The sequence below is a fragment of the Hyla sarda genome, chromosome 2, assembly GCF_029499605.1.
Source record: "Hyla sarda isolate aHylSar1 chromosome 2, aHylSar1.hap1, whole genome shotgun sequence".
Classification (NCBI taxonomy): Eukaryota; Metazoa; Chordata; class Amphibia; order Anura; family Hylidae; genus Hyla; species Hyla sarda.
The window spans coordinates 291,957,760-291,975,460 of record NC_079190.1 but is presented as its reverse complement, the minus strand read 5'-3'; the positions used below and the strand labels follow the sequence as shown (position 1 = coordinate 291,975,460).

Genomic DNA, 17,701 nt, shown 5'->3' with positions numbered 1-17,701 from the left:
CCCAAATTATCAAAAAAGTCTAATTACATTTAGAACCGTCTTAAGGGACTTTACTATACAATTACTTGTACTACAGGTCACTGGCACTGCAATGCACACACATTATAAATGTTTATATAGTAATATCTCCCTTAGCGGACACCTCCCAATAGGGGACACCTGCCAATAATGGACAGTTTTTAGTTCCCCAGCAAAGTCCCATAAGACAACGTATTTGCACCCTCCGAAAAGGGGACACTCCCAATAAGGGATGCAGACACATCCAAACACTCCCATTAGGGGACAAAACATTCTCAATAGGGGACAACCAAAATTATGTGCAGGCCCTACCCTGTGCACAGGGCCGCCGTCAGGGGGTACAACCAATACTCCAGTAAGGGGCCCTGGCCTCCGCTGCACCCCTCTGCAGAAGCAGAAGACCGCTGTTTAAACAGTGGTCTCCTGCTACTGTACTTCTGCCAGCCACATCATTCACCCCCCTCCTTCCTTGTTACCCCCAAGCCAATTTTTTTCCCCCTGTGCCAAATCCTCCCTCCCTTTATTACCCAGTGTCACATCAGTTCCTCTTGATCCCCCTTCCCCCCCCCCTCCGTGCTATTTAATTCTATTTCATAGAATACCAACCCATGTGCCATTACCTCTCCCCCCAGCAACCCCCCCTTGTTCCTTCTACACGAGGGGCAATAAAGAGGGAATGAAATGGGATAGGGGGTAAGGGGAGGATAATTTGGCACAAGGCACAGGGGGAATAAGGTGGCACAGGGTATAAAGGGGGGGGGGTGAAATGATATGGGTGAGGGAAAAGGGATGATTAAATGTCACTGGAAGATTCTACTGTAATATTGCTTTTATCATGTCTTCTAGGTAATTACACTCTGGAGTGAGTACAGAACAGTATTGTCATTCAGAAAGATTTTCAATCCTTCCCCCCCCCCCCCCAATAGGGGACACCTCTCAATAGCGGACACTTTTATTCCCCATGAGTGTCCGCTATTGGGAGATTCTAATATAATATATATATATATATTCTATTACATTGAAATTGCACTCTCGCCATTCCAGCAACAGATGCTTTCAGAAGGCCCCTGGTTGCCATATCAACCATCAGGATCCTGCTAGTACATCATGGGGGAGGACCCCAGATGTAGCTCAAGTGCTTCTTCTAACCACCTAAATGCCCCTGTCACCATTGTGGGAGGTTTAATGACCAGCATTGGAGCAAGCAATCGGTAACTATGGCTTTAACGACATATAGTAGCTGACAGCCACAGGGATTGGAGCAAACTCTGCACCTGAGTCTACATCCCCAATGCACTTTTGTTGTACATGTATGGGGGAACAAATGAAGGAGTTTTAAAAAGAGCCTCAGTGAATCCGGCCATTCTGCTCCATTTAGCTTCAGTATGCAAAAAAAAAAAAAAAAACTCTGCAATTGTAATTATATTCCAGAAATCTAACAAGAAATAGCAAACGACAACTATATATCATGTCCAATGACATGTTTTATTTGTTACTTAGTTACCAAAAAGTCTCTCACTCTTTAATAATGTGCATAAGTCTGCAAACTGTGGGAAAGTACAAAATACTCCATGGTGGAGAAAAGACCCTCCTCACTACTCATCTTATAAAGAATATCGGAGAAAGAGAGCAGAAATAACAGATGAGAGGCAGGAGCCCCAAGCAACCTCAAAATGCTGCTCTCAGAGTAAGTCCTTGGACAGAACAAATGTTCTCACAATAGGATGGATGTAATCCTCAGACACATTACTTCAAAAGGTAATTTAAATGTCCACATCCAAGCAAAAACACCCATCACAGAACTGAAGAAAATCCCAGCCTACAATAGTCTCCAGATACAAGATGCTTTATTAGTCAGTTGGATCCTGACATTCTTGACAATCTCTCATATCTTCTGAGTAATTTTCTATCTGGATTGTAGTTGTGTGAAAATGAAATTTACTCTGTAGCCGAGAGCTGGCTTCCTTCAGCACCATCTGGGAGTCTGCATCTTCATCTATGGCAAACAAGAATGGGAGAAATGTCACCATCAGTTACACAAAAATAAAAACATGAAGACATATACTGTAAATAAATAATAATCAAAGAAAATTATAAGAAAAGATATAGAGAAATTGTAAGTGCATTGTTTGGGGGTAGAGGTGTCTAGAATAGAGAAGGAAGGGATAGAAACCAAACATGACAAAATATAAAATGATGTCCAAGATGACAGCCTTTAGAAAGAAAAAAAAACAAAGATTAACCAATATGGATATTACACTTCCATTGCTCGACAATTGTGTGAGGATAACAGTTATGTATCTCTCTTACATAAAAAAAAGATTGGAAAAAGGTTGTCATGATGAACTTCACTAGCAGCTAGTCTTACTAACCTAATCGAACAGATTTGAAAGGTTTTCAGCGCCTAAGAGAAATGGACTAAACTAAAGGCAGAGAACTATCAAGAAAGTGTAGTTCTCAATTTTAATGGACACACAAATAATTTAGCTTAGCTTAAATCTATGTTAAACTGTCAGCGAAAGGAGGAATACATTACCAAATATCATTATACAGCAGTGCTTTATGTTTTGTGTACACACAGTCTGGTCCTACAAGCAAGTGACTTTGTAACTATGGTAGATAGTCTGCAATACTTTGTCTTCTTTAACACAGTGCAGATTTGGTGTAGCTTTTGTACGCATTTTGTTAGATTTGTTATCCCTTTGGTGTTAAATAGTATTTAAAAAAATGCACTACATCTGAACTGTGTGAACAAGGCTTTAACCCCTTAAGGACGCCGGGCATATCCATACGCCCCCATTTTAAAGTCCTTAAGGACTGAGGGCGTATGGGTACGCCCGTGGGAAATTCGGTCCGCACCAGGCGGGGACTTGACTGGGGTGACTGCTGATATCTATCACCAGGCACCCCGTGCAAACCCCATGTTGGCGATCACCGCAAATCGCCGGTCAATTCAGACCAGCAATTTGCGGCGATTCCGGGTCAATCGGGTCTCTGGTGACCCAGAAAAAAAAAGGGTGAACGGGGCTGTCCGAGACAGCCCAATTCACCCTTACCTAGCAGGAGTGAGGTGGCGGCGATCATGGCGGCGATTGGGGCCGACGGGGGTCTCCTACCTCTCCCTGGTCCAGCAGGGGTCCCCTCTGGTGCGGCAGCAGCGGCGGCGGTCCCGGTGGCAGGATACAGCAGGAGGTGAGGCCTGTTCACCTCCTGCTGTTGCTTAGCAACAACTCTCAGCATGCAAAGCCAAAGGGCATGCTGGGAGTTGTAGTTTTGCAACAGCTGGAGTTCCAACTACAACTCCCAGCATGCCCTTTGGTAGTCTGTGCATGATGGGGGTTGTAGTTATGCAACAGCTGGAGGCAAAAAAATTTCTATGGAAAAGTGTGCATCCAGCTGTTGCATAACTACAGCTCCCAACGGGCATGCTGAGAGTTGTAGCAGTGTGCCTCCAGCTGTTGCAAAACTACAACTCTCAGCATGCCCTTTGATTGTTAATGCATGCTGATTGGTTGCGAAGCACTGAGTTAGGTAACACACTCTGTTTCAAAACCAATGTGCCTCCAGCTGTTGCATAACTACAACTCCCAGCATGTATGGTCTGTCAGTGCATGCTGAGAGTTGTAGTTGTGCAACAGCTGGAGATTTGCCCCCCACCCCACCCCATGTGAACGTACAGGGTACATTCACACGGGTGGGTTTACAGCGAGTTTTCTCCTGCAAGATTGAGATGCCGCAAATTTTCCACCGCAGCTCAAACTCTCAGCGAGAAACTCACTATAAACCCGCCCGTGTGAATGTACCCTAAAAACACTACACTACACAAAATAAAAATGTAAAACACTACATACACGCATACCCCTACAAAGTACCCCCCCACACAATAAAAAAAAAAGTCTTGTACAGCACTGTTTCCAAAACGGAGCCTCCAGCTGTTGAAAAACAACAACTCCCAGTATTGCCGGACAGCCACTGACTGTACATGGGAGTTTTGCAACAGTTGGAGACACCCCGTTTGGGAAACACTGCCGTAGGGTATTTTTGTGGTGGATTCAAAACCCCAATTTAGGCTTCAAATGCGCATGGTGCTCTCTCGCTTTGGAGCCGTTGTATTTCAAGGAAACAGTTTAGGGCCACAGATGGGGTATCTCCGTAATCGGGATAAATTGCGTAACAAGTTTTGGGCGGGCTTTTTCTCCTTTTATCCCTTATGAAAAGGTAAAGTTGGGGTCTACACCAGCATGTTAGTGTAAAAAAAAAAAATTTTACACTAACATGCTGTTGTTGCTCCATACTTTTAATTTTCACAAGCGGTAAAAGGAAAAAAAAAAGACCCCCAAAATTTGTAAAGCTATTTCTCCTGAGCAAACGCACATGGCCTCCAACCAAATTCTCTTTACATCCACATATGGGGTATTTCCATACTCAGAAGAGATTGGGTTACAAATTTTTAGGTGGCTTTTTCTCCTATTACCCCTTGTGAAAATGAAAAATTTGGAGTAACACCAGCATTTTAGTGAAAAAAAATCTAATTTTTCATTTTCACGTCCAACTTTAGTGGAAATTTGTCAAGCACCTGTGGGTGGCTCACTGTACCCCTTGTTACGTTCCTTGAGGGGTGCAGTTTCCAAAATAGTATGCCATGTGTTTTTTTTTTTTTGCTGCTCATGTATGGGACTTTAAAAAAAAAAACCTGACTCTTGCAAATGGGGGTGGGTAAGGGTTAAATTACCTATCCTATGTTTGTTGTTGACATAAGTAACATGTGTGCCAAGTTTCATGTTAATATCTTTAGCCGTTTGTGTGTATGTATGTATGTATGGAAGTGATGCTGGAACATACACAAATACATTGTGGGAGATTTATCAAAGGATTTAGACTGGTTTTTCCTGTCTAAAATTGTTGCACAGAAAGTCGCAGTCTAAATACATGCAATTTTTTCGTGACTTTTGCTTTTTTTAGTCCAAGATGCATTCAGGCTATTTTAGATGGAAAGATGCATTGGTGCTGAGTTTATCAATAGTGACTTTTTGGCAAAAATTTGCATCAGGCAAAAGTACGCTGAAATGTCAGACCATGCTGGAGCAGGTTTAAATACAGTCTAAACCGTAGCTCCTGAAGTCTGTGCGCAGAATTTATCAAGAGCTGTGCGACTTTTGATAAATTAGGCGCACAATAGACCAGCCATACACTCTGTAGTTTGGTCTATATTGATGCAGAAAATAGACAACTTTGATAAATCTCCGCCAATTAGATATATATGTAGATAGCATAGAATTATTAAGTGTTAGCAATCTGAATATCGCATGTAAACAAAATAATTAAAATATGGTTTTTTTTTTAAATACAAAAGCCCCTACCCTGATGAGCATAAAAAAAAACGTTACCCACTTTTTATTTTTTTGGTCACATTATATCCCACCCCCCAAAAAAATAAAGGAATAAAAAAAAGTTATCAAAAAAAGACTTATATGCATAATAGTAGTACCAATAGAGACTACAGATCATCGCACAAAAAAGCCCTCATATAGGCCTGTATACGAAATAATTTTTTTTTATAGGTGTCAGATTACAGCAATTAACATTTTCAATATTGTTATTTCTTATTACAGTACATTATTAGAAAAGCTATGTAAACACAGATATTGTTTTAATCATATTGACCCACAGAATAGAGAACACCATTTTACTGTACAGTCCACTCTGTAAAAACAAATGGCTCCATGGATGATAAAATAAAAAAATAAAAAAAGAGTTATGTCTCTTAAAAAGGAGAGGAGAAAAATTAAATCCTAAAAAGGAAATTGGGCTTCTGTTCTTAGGGAAAAATGGGCTGTGCGCTTAAGGGGTTAATATAAATAAGAGAAAATAGTTGAGAGAAAGAGAGGAGGATAGATAACGAAACAGAGGAAAGCTGATATAAAAGGTTGCTATACATGCATAACTTACTTATTGCTATGTGAACGGACAGAACAGGCTGAGACACTGTCAGAGCCCAGATATGAAGGCTGTGAAGAGCTTTCACTCCATTTATAGAAAGAAGGGTATCCTTGACCATGTTAAAGTCAACACCCTTAGGAGTACCTGTAGAGAAAAACAAAAGTTATCATCTGTCATGGACAATGGGGGTTCATGCACAATGTCTCTCAGCTTTAGTCACAATCACTAAAATGACTGCGCCTCTACACTTGCCTTCCATTAGTACAAGCAGAACATCTCTAAGAATGGTCAACGTGGTGCCCAGAACAAGGACAGAGAACAGGAATGTGCAGATAGGGTCAATAATTTTGTATTCTGGCTGGTAGGAGACAGAAATGGTCAAATAAGGAAGGACAGATACTTGACATACAACATAACATTTTTAAATTGATGCCCTATAATTTTCCCACAAACTTGGCACAACATTACTGAAATTAACAATTTCTTTCACAGCAAAATTACCTTGAAATAGATAACATAGGCAGCAACGAGGACACCTAAGCTTTGCAGCAAATCTCCAACCACATGAATAAAGGCAGCACGAACACTGGGGTTATTGAGCTCTCCACTACTGTGTGAATGAGAGTGAGTACTTTCCGCTCCATGACTGTGTCCATGTCCAGTCTGATGAAGTGTCACACCCATTCTGTGAATACATTTACACAAATGTTATCTCATTTCCAGATTATCCACTAGGATAATGTAAAAACCTAAGCAAAAAAGGTTATTTATCATGGTCAAAGAATTGTGGCTTTGCACACGTTCTTGCACTTAAAGTTCTACTAGGCTAGTTGAGTCTTCTACAATTCAAGCTGCCTAGTGGAAGAAAAGAAGTGAAAGGCATTCTAAGCCTACCTGTTTCTAGCATCTGCAGTCACTTTTTACTAGCCATGACACCCCCCCCTCCCAAACTTTAAAGGGAACCCGTCAGAAGATTCATGTCACCTAAACCCTGCTTTGATGTTGGATATTGTACATACTGTTGTTCTTGAAAACGTTTTTATATGTTACTGTAGCATGTAGTATGATGTATAGTAAAGGGTACTTGTGTAGCATGTAGTATGATTTATAGTGAAGGGTACCGGTGCTGTATATTGTGCTGTCATGCTATGTATGGTGAATGTATTTTTTCTTGTATATGTGATTGACAATTGCAAATAGTTATTTTCAATCAAAAAATGACAGTGTTCCTAAGAAATCACAGTTTAAAAACTGTCAAGGGCCCAGAGTGACGGGGGGTGGTTCCAGACGGTTTCTATACTCCCTGACAGTCTTGACTGATAGATTTTTCTCTATACATAAATACAGGGACAGGAAGGACTCCTTTAAGAATGAGCAACATATTATACCAACATTTTTGGAACTCAATTTAGTTTGCAACTTTCTACTTTTAAATAATTTTAATTCAGCAGGTTTGGTTGAGAAAACATCAATGAATTGTATAAATATATAGTTAGTTATTTTGACAAGCTCAAAAGGTTAATTTTAGAATAGCCTACACATTTGCACATATATTATTTTAAAGCAAATCTATTTTTTAAGACGATCTCAAACAGGATCTTACTTCAGCTAAGAGTCAGAATATTTTTTATCTTGAACACCTGATAATAGGGTTATATTATTGAATTGTAGTTTAACAGTACATTTAACGCTAAGGATCTTTTTGTTTTCTTTACTGGACCAGAGGACAAACGTAAATTATTATACATTTTGATATAGAGTAAAAAAAAATATGAATTTCATACATAATATTCACAGCGACTGCACAGCCAGATGTGATTAACATTGCTTCTCCTTCAATTTCATAGTTTCCTGAAATGATTCGTTCTACAGCCAAATACACCAGGACTCCAGTCACTACCCAGATGGATAGAACAGATAGGAGGGCTCCCAGGATTTCTGAAAACAAGAGAAAACAATACATGACTGCATTTAGGAAAGCAAAAGTCACATTTGTAAAACACAGCATCAGTTGACTGTGTTATGCTAGTTTGATAGGGAAAGATCGTGTGAAGTTTAAAAGGGGTGATGGCACACTGGCACAAGTGTATAGCTCTAAAAGGCACAGGGCATGATCAATAGAGTGCTGACTGAAGTTATAACATTTAAGTAGCTTACAGGAAGTCCATGAAATTAGAAATATCTGTATAGGAAAAAAAAGGCAATATTGAGATGTGTAATAAAGGTGAAGGATGGGAAGAGTTAGAGCAGAATGTATTACTGCACATCTCACATTGAGGTCTGCGCTGTCAGATGTAGCTAGGAGCCCTTGTGCTAAAACTATGCACAGACTCCCATCTAATGATAACATTTTTATGTATTAACATGATATATACAGTCATGGCGTAAATGTTGGCACCCCTGCAATTTTTCAAGAAAATTAAGTATTTCTCACAGAAAAGGATTGCAGTAACACATGTCTATTCCCTTTGTGTGTATTGGAACTAAACCAAAAAAGGGAGGAAAAAAAAGCAAATTGGACATAATGTCACACCAAACTCCAAAAATGGGCTGGACAAAATTATTGGCACCCTTTCAAAATTGTGGAAAAATAAGATTGTTTCAAGCATGTGATGCTCCTTTAACCTGTTGAGGACGATGGGCGTATGCATACGCCCTTGCGTCCTGGTACTTAAGGACGAAGGGCGTATCCATACGCCCGTGGGAATTTCGGTTCCCGCCATGCGCCGGGCGGGGACCGGGGTGACTGCTGATATCTATCAGCAGGCATCCCGTGCAAATGCCCAGGGGGGGGGTCATTAGACCCCCCCATGTCAGCGATCGGCGCAAATCGCAAGTGAATTCACACTTGCGATTTGCGCGGATTCGGGTCTATGGTGACCCGATGACCCGGAATAGAAGGGGGATCGCGGGTGTCCAAGACACCCATGATCCCCCTGAAGCGATAGGAGTGAGGTGGCAGAGGTGCCATCCCGCCTATCCCTGCTATTGGTGGTCTAGACGCGACCACCAATAGCAGATCGGGGGGGGGCTTTACTTTAGTTTTCCCCTTCCTGCCCACCCACAATAGGCCGGGCAGAACGGGGAAGACTAAGAGGACCGGGCGCCGACGTCCACTTACCCGTCCGGAGGCTGCGGAGCGACGGTGATCTGCGTGCGGCAGAAGAGGACGGCTCCCTGGATGCGACGGAAGTCGGTGAGTTGCCTAGCAACATCTAGAGGGCTACAGTCTGAGACCACTATAGTGGTCTCTAGACTGTAGCCCTCCAGATGTTGCAAAACTACAACTACCAGCATACCCAGACAGCTGTTTGTTGTCTGAGCATGCTGGGAGTTGTAGTTTTGCAACATCTGGAGGTCCACAGTTTGGAGATCACTGTTCAGTGGTCTCTAAATGGTAGCACTCCAGATGTTGCAAAACTGCAAATCGCAGCATGCCCAAACAGCAAACAGCTGTCTCGGCATGCTGGGAGTTGTAGTTGCGTACCTCCAGCTGTTGCATAACTACATCTCCCAGCAGCATGCCCTTCTGTGATCAGTACATTCTGGGAATTGTAGTTTTGCAACAGCTGGAGGCACACTGGTTGGAAAATACTGAGTTAGGTAACAGAACCTAACTGAAGGTGTTCCAACCTGTGTGCCTCCAGCTGTTGCAAAACTACAACTCCCAGCATGCACGGTCTGTCAGTACATGCTGGGAGTTGTAGTTTTGAAACAGCTGGAGGTTTGCCCCCATGTGAACGTACAGGGTACATTCACATAGGCGGGTTTACAGTAAGTTTCCTGCTTCAAGTATGAGCTGCGGCAAATTTTTCGCCGCAGCGCAAATTCCTAGCGGGAAACTCACCGTAACCCGCCAGTGTGAATGTACCCTAAAAACACTACACTACACTAACACCGAATAGAGAGTAAATCACTACATAAAACACCCCCTTACACTGCCCCCCCCCCCCCAATAAAAATGAAAAACGTATTGTACGGCAGTGTTACCAAAACGGAGCCTCCAGCTGTTGCAAAACAACAACTCCATGCATTTATGGACAGCCACTGACTGTCCAGGCATGCTGGGAGTTTAGCAACAGATGGAGGCACCCTGTTTGGGAATCACTGGCATAGAATACCCCTATGTCCACCCCTATGCAATCCCTAATTTAGTCCTCAAATGCGCATGGTGCTCTCTCACTTCGGAGCCCTGTCGTATTTCAAGGAAACAGTTTAGGGCCACATATGGGGTATTTCCGGGAGAAATTGCACTACAAATTTTGGGGGGCTTTTTCTCCTTCTACCTCTTATGAAAAGTTGGGGTCTACACCAGCATGTTAGTGTAAAAAAAAAAAAAAAATTTACACTAACATGCTGGTGTTGCCCTTTACTGTTTATTTTCACAAAAAGGTAAAAGGAAAAAAAAGACCACCAAAATTTGTAACGCAATTTCTCCTGAGTACGGAAATACCCCATATGTGGGCGTAAAATGCTCTGCGAGCGCACAACAAGGCTCAGGAGTTAGAGCGCACTATGTACTTTTGAGGCCTAAATTGGTGATTTGCGCAGGGGTGGCCGATTTTACAGCGAACATAAACCCCAAAAAATTAATAACCACGTGACCCCATTTTGGAAACTACACCCCTCACGTAATGTAATAAGGGGTACAGTGAGCATTTACGCCCCACAGGTGTCTGACAGATTTTCGGAACAGTGGTCAGTGAAAATGAAAAATGTAATTTTTTTGTTTGCACAGCCCATTGTTCCAATCTGTCAAACGCCAGTAGGATGTAAATGCTCACTGTACCCCTTATTACATTCCGTGAGGGGTGTAGTTTCCAAAATGGGGTCACATGTGGGGGGTCCACTGTTCTGGCAGCACGGGGGGGCTTTGTAAATGCACATGGCCCTTGACATACACATATGAGGTATTTTCTTACTCGAGAGAAATTGGGTTACAAATTTTGAGAGGGTCTACAAGAACATGCGAGTGTAAAAAATGAAGATTTTGAATTTTCTCCTTCACTTTGCTGCTATTCCTGTGAAACACCTAAAGGGTTAACACACTTAATGTAATTTTGAATAGTTTGAGGGGTTCAGTTTTTTATAATGGGGTCATTTATGGGGTATTTCTAACCAGAAGACTCTTCAAATCCACTTCAAACCTGAACTGGTCCCTGAAAAATTCCGATTTTGAAAATTTTGCGAAAAATTGGAAAATTGCTGCTGAACTTTGACGCCCTCTGAGGTTTTCCAAAAGTAAAAACATGTCAATAATTTATTTGGTATGTATTTTCCTTACAAGCAGAGAGCTTCAAAGTTAGAAAAATGCTAAATTTTCTAATTTTTCATCACATTTTTGAATTTTTCACCAAGAAATGATGCAAGTATCGACAAAAATGTACCACTAACAAAGTAGAATATGTCACAAAAAAACATTCTCGGAATTAAATTTATAAGTAAAATCATCCCAGAGTTATTAATGCTTAAAGTGACAGTGGTCAGATTTGCAAAAAATGCTCCCGTCCTTAGGGTCATAATGGGCTCCGTCCCCAAGGTGTTAAAGGGGTACTCCGGTGGAAAACTTTTTTTTTTTTATCAACTGGTGCCAGAAAGTTAAACAGATTTGTATATTACTTCTATTAAAAAAATCTTTATCCTTCCAGTACTTATTAGCTGCTGAATACTAAAGAAGAAATTATTTTCTTTTTGGAACACAAAGCTCTCTGCTGACATGACCACAGTGCTCTCTGACATGTGGCTGTCTCTGGGTGACTTGAATGTGTGCAAGGCATCATGAAATCTGAGGATTACCAACGGATTTTGGGTCGCACTGTACAGCCTAGTGTCAGAAGGCTGGGTTTGCGTCCAAAATCTTGGGTCTTGCAGCAGGACAAAGACCCCTAACATACGTCAAAAAGCACCCAAAAATGGATGGCAACAAAGTGCTAGAGAGTTCTGAAGTGGCCAGCAATGAGTCCAGATCTAAATCCCATTGAACACCTGTGGAGAGATCTTAAAATTGCTGTTAGGAAAAGGCGCCCTTCCAATAAGAGACCTGGAGCAGTTTGCAAAGGAAGAGTGGTCCAACATTCCGGCTGAGAGGTGTAAGCAGCTTATTGATGGTTATAGGAAGCGACTGATTTCAGCTATTTTTCCAAAGGATGTGCAACCAAATATTAAGTTAAGGGTGCCAATAATTTTGTCCAGCCCATTTTTGGAGTTTGGTGTGACATTATGTCCAATTTGCTTTTCTTCCCTCCCTTTTTTTGTTTAGTTCCAATACACACAATGGGAATAAACATGTGTATAGCAAAACATGTGTTACTGCAATCCTTTTCTGTGAGTAATACTTAATTTTCAGGGGTGTCAACATTTTCAGCCATGACTGTATATTGTAGGGAACAGCTCACATGGTGGCGTCTCAAACGTCCAAGAGGAAGGTTAAGACCTGGTAGGTTAGAGCTGCAGTTCTGGCTGTGGCTGCTTCTCATCTCAGTCTCTTCAGCTCTCAAACCCGAACAGCCCATTTGCTATAGGGCTTCCTCCCTAGTAATCAGGACAGAAAGCCTCACCTGAGAACACCTTACATTAGGGAAACCCATATAGTGGACTAGGAGTAGGGACTGGAGCACTCCCACTTCCAACCTTTCCTCCAGTCCAAGAAATCCAGCCCATGTAAGGCTGGGTTCACACTACGTTTTGTCCCATACGGGAGCGCATACGGCAGGAGGGAGCTAAAAGCTCGCGCTCCCGTATGTGACCGTATGCGCTCCCGTATGTCATTCACTTCAATGAGCCGACCGGAGTGAAACATTCGGTCCGGTCGGCTCATTTTTGCGCCGTATGCGCTTTTACAACCGGACCTAAAACCGTGGTCAACCACGGTTTTAGGTCCGGTTGTAAAAGCGCATACGGCGCAAAAATGAGCCGACCGGACCGAACGTTTCACTCCGGTCGGCTCATTGAAGTGAATGGCATACGGGAGCGCATACGGTCACATACGGGAGCGCGAGCTTTTAGCTCCCTCCTGCCGTATGCGCTCCCGTATGGGACAAAACGTAGTGTGAACCCACCCTAACAAACAAAATAGCCCCAGAAGACTATGCTCTGCTAAAGCAACATAACCTTCTGGATTTCATTTATCGTGCCTGGCCGAGGAAATCAGGTGACATATACACCCCATCCACAACTTTCCCGTACACTGTACTACACATATATCTATCTATACACACACACACACACACAAAATGCATACACAACAGTTTATTGTATAAGAGGATAGCTCTATATAAAACTGTATATTGTACATTACTCTGCATTATTATAATAGTATATTTTGCCTGCAAACTTGGATATGCAAATATAAATATGTGCAGTATACATCCTATCTGTGCAAATATATGAGGGATCTAATTAGTTATGGTGCAGATAACCCTGCAACCCCAGGCTAATATTAGCAGCTGGGGAGGCCACTTATAGACAACATGCAGTTGGCTATTAACACTTTAGATGCTACCATCAAAGTTAACAGCCGTATCTAAATTAATGTTACAGCCATCATGGGTGGTTCAGTGAGTTGGATCTGCTGTCCCTTACCTGAGTCTCAGTCACTGCTGGTGCTGTATTGACCTGTATAAGCAATATAATGACTGCTTATACAAGTCCCATAGCGGGTCTAATAAAGTGTATTAAGAAAACTTCAATATTGCTACCCCTATATAAAAATAACCTCTTCCATAATAAAAGTTCAAAGTTTCCCCCATTTTTACCAGTTTATAAATAAAAAATTGTAATAAAAAAAAAAAAAAAAAAAAAAAGCGCAAACAAATTTTGCACTGCAGCATACAGAAATGTTTGTACTATTTAATACTACATACTATTTATTTTTTATTCTTTTTTAAATACACCTCAAATATTTTCCCTGTTTTTGCGCATATGTTTTAGGTACTACTGGTCCCACAAAAAACAAGTCTGTAGATGGACAAATAAAAGAGTTATCGCTATTAAAAAGTAAGGAAGAAAAAAAAAATGTAAAATTCCCTTTTTTGCTACTCTACTTTCTATGCTTAACCCCCTTCTACCCTTTATGAAAAGAAGGATCAATAGTGGAAAATTGGCTGCTTACCTGCACGATGCCAACCAAAATTCATTGTTTTTGTGGCTGGACGTGAAGACATCCAGAGGGCAAATAAACTTATCATCATGCTTGCAAAGTCTGTCAGAAGGTGTGCAGCATCAGTCATGATGGCCAAACTGTGTGCAATGTACCCACCTGTCAAAAGAGCAAAAGGTGGCAAAACGGTAATGTATTGTTTTCACCCACTGAAAAGCTTTTTTAAAAGTCACAAAGTTTGTATTCCGTGCAAGCTAAATGTTTCATTTGTGCAATCAGCTGCTGCTTCACTAAAGACCATTACACGTACAGGTTACCAGTTAAATGAAATCTTATAACTGGAGATAGAATGGTATAAATGGAAGTAGAACACTCAGCATCAACTATATATCAATGATAGACTTAAAGGGGTACTCAGCCACAGACGTCTTATCCCTTATCCGCGTCATAACAAGGAGAATCAGCAGCTGACATCTGCTGGTTATGACGGACATCGGAGATCGCTCCGATATCCGTCATTTAACTGGTTAAATACAGTGATCTATACAGATCATGGCATTTAAAGAGTACCTGTCATCAACTAAACTTTACCTGATCCCCCTCCCCATCTGTCCCAACTATGCCTATCCCTGTGTTTATTGAGGTTTAAAACGCTGTGAAAATACCTTTTTTTTTTATCCCCCTTCATTAGCTCAGGAGCACTGTCTTTCTGAGGGGTGGAAGGAGGCGGGTCCCGGCAGGCATGATGTCACATGAAGCGTGGCTGGGACTCTGCTTCTGCCAGTCCTCCTATATGCTGCTCTCCCTCTGCAGCAGTATTTCCCAACTAGGGTACCTCCAGCTGTTGCAAAACTACAACTCCCAGCATGCCCACACAGCCAACAGCTGTCCGGGCATGCTGGGAGTTGTAGTTTTGCAACAGCTGGAGGCACCTTCTGCAGTGTGCATACAGACTAAGTACAGGGGAGGGATGGCATCCTCTGTCTCTCTCTCTCTCTCTCCTGTGTCTCTCTGCACTAAAAAGTCAATGCTGGGAACCAGGGGTGGTGGGAGCAATTACAGAGGCAGTAATTAAGATGAATGTCGGGGGGGGGGGGGGGGGGGGGGTCACAGAGCAGGGAGTGCAGTGAGATAATACAATATATAAGATAACGTGTGGTGAGGGGCAGGGAGAACACAGAGCAGGGGGGAGGGGAGGTGACTGGCCTTTGTTATATGGGAGGCATGTGCAGGCTTGTAGCTCACAGTGCTGCTCCAGGCTGGGAGCGAGTCCTGAGCTGAGAGTACTGAACTTCCTGTGGAAGGACCAATGCCCTTTCAGCATTAGTCCTAAAAGCTGTACACTTACTATGAAAAGCATAGGAAGCTGCCTGCAGACCAGGCATAGAAGAGAGACCCCTAGTGGCCAAAAGTATAAAATGAAAAAACTGGTATAAAAATATTAATATTTTTTAATGAAGATATATTACAATATGTCTTCATTAATGATTATGAACAACATATTAAAAGTTTTGGTTGATGATAGGTACTGTATAAACATTAAATGCAGCTATTCCCTGGTGTCTAGTGGTCCCATAGCCCCCGATGTATGTGTTGCTAGGGAAGCCCGATGCCTTAAAGGGGTATTCCAAAAAATATATATATATATTATATATATATTTTTTTTATATCAACTGGCTCCAGAAACAGATGTGTAAATTACTTCTATTAAAAATTTTTAATCCTTCCAGTACTTATCCACTGCTGAGACAGAGTTGTGCTTTTCTTTCTGAAAAAAGTGCTCTCTGCTGACACAACTGCTTGTCTCAGGAACAGTCCAAAGCATTAGAGGTTTGCTATGGGGATCTGCTCCTGCTCTGGACAGTTCCTAAGACAAGCAGAGGTGTCAGCAGAGAGCACTGTGGTCAGAAAGAAAAAAGAAAAAACAACTTCAGCAGCTGAAGGATTAAGATTTTTTAATAGAAGTAATTTACAAATCTGTTTAACTTCCTGGAGCCAATATATATAGTTTTTTCCTGGAACACCCCTTTAACTGGTCCTCAGCATCTTCCCTGGATCTGTGATTGCTTAAAGGGGTACTCCGGCCCTAAGACATCTTATTCTCTATCCAAAGGATAGGGTATAAGATGTCTGATCGCGGGAGTCCTGACGCAGTGCTGGAGGCTCAGAGTCTGAAGCCGCATGACCACGGGGCCGGAGTATTGTGATGTCATGACTCCGCCCCCATGCGACGTCCCATAGACATGCATTGTGGGGGTGAGGCGTGATGTCACACGGGGCGGAGTCGTGATGTCTTAGGGCCGGATTACCCCTTTAACCCCTTAAGGACTCAGGGTTTTTCAGTTTTTTGCACTTTCGTTTTTTCCTCCTTACCTTTTAAAAATCATAACCCTTTCAATTTTCCATCTAAAAATCCATATTATGGCTTATTTTTTGCGTCGCCAATTCTACTTTGCAGTGACATTAGTCATTTTACCCAAAAATGCACGGCGAAACGGAAACAAAAATCATTGTGCGACAAAATCGAAAAGAAAAACGCCATTTTGTAACTTTTGGGGGCTTCCGTTTCTACGCAGCGAATATTTCGGTAAAAATTACACCTTATCATTATTCTGTAGGTCCATACAGTTAAAATGATACCCTACTTATATAGGTTTGATTTTGTCGCACGTCTGGAAAAAATCATAACTGCATGCAGGAAAATGTATATGTTTAAAAATGTCATCTTCTGACCCCTATAACTTTTTTATTTTTCCACGTACAGGGCGGTATGAGGACTCATTTTTTGCGCCGTGATCTGTAGTTTTTATCGGTATGATTTTTGTTTTGATCGGACTTTTTGATCACTTTTTAATGGTATAAAAAGTGACCAAAATACGCTTTTTTGGACTTTGGAATTTTTTTGCGCGTACGCCATTGACCGTGTGGTTTAATTAATGATATATTTTTATAGTTCGGACATTTACGCACGCGGCGATACCACATATGTTTATTTATTTTTTTACACGGTTTTATTTTTTTTATGGGAAAAGGGGGGTGATTCAAACGTTTATTAGGGAAGGGGTTAAATGACCTTTATTAACACTTTTTTTGGACATTTTTTTTGCAGTGTTATAGGTCCCATAGGGACCTATAACACTGCACACACTGATCTCCTATGCTGATCACTGGCGTGTATTAACACGCCTGTGATCAGCGTTATCGGCGCTTGACTGCTCCTGCCTGGATCTCAGGCACAGAGCAGTCATTCGTCGATCGGACACCGAGGAGGCAGGTAAGGGCCCTCCCGGTGTCCGGTCAGCTGTTCGGGACGCCGCGATTTCACCGCGGTGGTCCCGAACAGCCCGACTGAGCAGCCGGGTCACTTTCACAGCGGCGGTCAGCTTTGACCGCCACTTCTAAAGGGTTAATACCGCACATTGCCGCGATCGGCGATGTGTGGTATTAGCCGCGGGTCCCGGCCGTTGATGAGCGCCGGGACCGACGCGATATGATGCGGGATCACGGCGCGATCCCGTTTCATATCGCGGGAGCCGGCGCAGGACGTAAATATACGTCCTGCGTCGTTAAGGGGTTAAATGGGCACTATCATTAAAACTCATTTTTGCCATTGCACTCCTTTCCTTATGGTAAAAAAATAAAAAT

The 17,701-nt window shown here is 42.1% G+C and overlaps 1 protein-coding gene across 2 annotated transcripts in view; it reads right to left on the bottom strand.

Moving 5' to 3' along the window:
• Window positions 1–1,476: 1,476 nt before the first annotated feature.
• The window catches only part of SLC30A2 (solute carrier family 30 member 2), a 49,782-nt gene continuing 33,557 nt past the window's right edge, over window positions 1,477–17,701 (bottom strand). Inside the window, exons 3-8 of one of the 2 annotated variants that reach the window (XM_056557478.1) lie at window positions 14,069–14,215; window positions 7,743–7,896; window positions 6,460–6,643; window positions 6,211–6,316; window positions 5,968–6,102; window positions 1,477–2,014 (exon numbers count right to left, since the gene is read on the bottom strand). In XM_056557478.1, the coding sequence (XP_056413453.1) occupies window positions 1,869–2,014; window positions 5,968–6,102; window positions 6,211–6,316; window positions 6,460–6,643; window positions 7,743–7,896; window positions 14,069–14,215 (872 nt within the window). In that variant the 3' untranslated portion in view covers window positions 1,477–1,868. The remainder of the gene's footprint in view (window positions 2,015–5,967; window positions 6,103–6,210; window positions 6,317–6,459; window positions 6,644–7,742; window positions 7,897–14,068; window positions 14,216–17,701) is intronic. The other variant, XM_056557477.1, reaches the window with a different exon arrangement.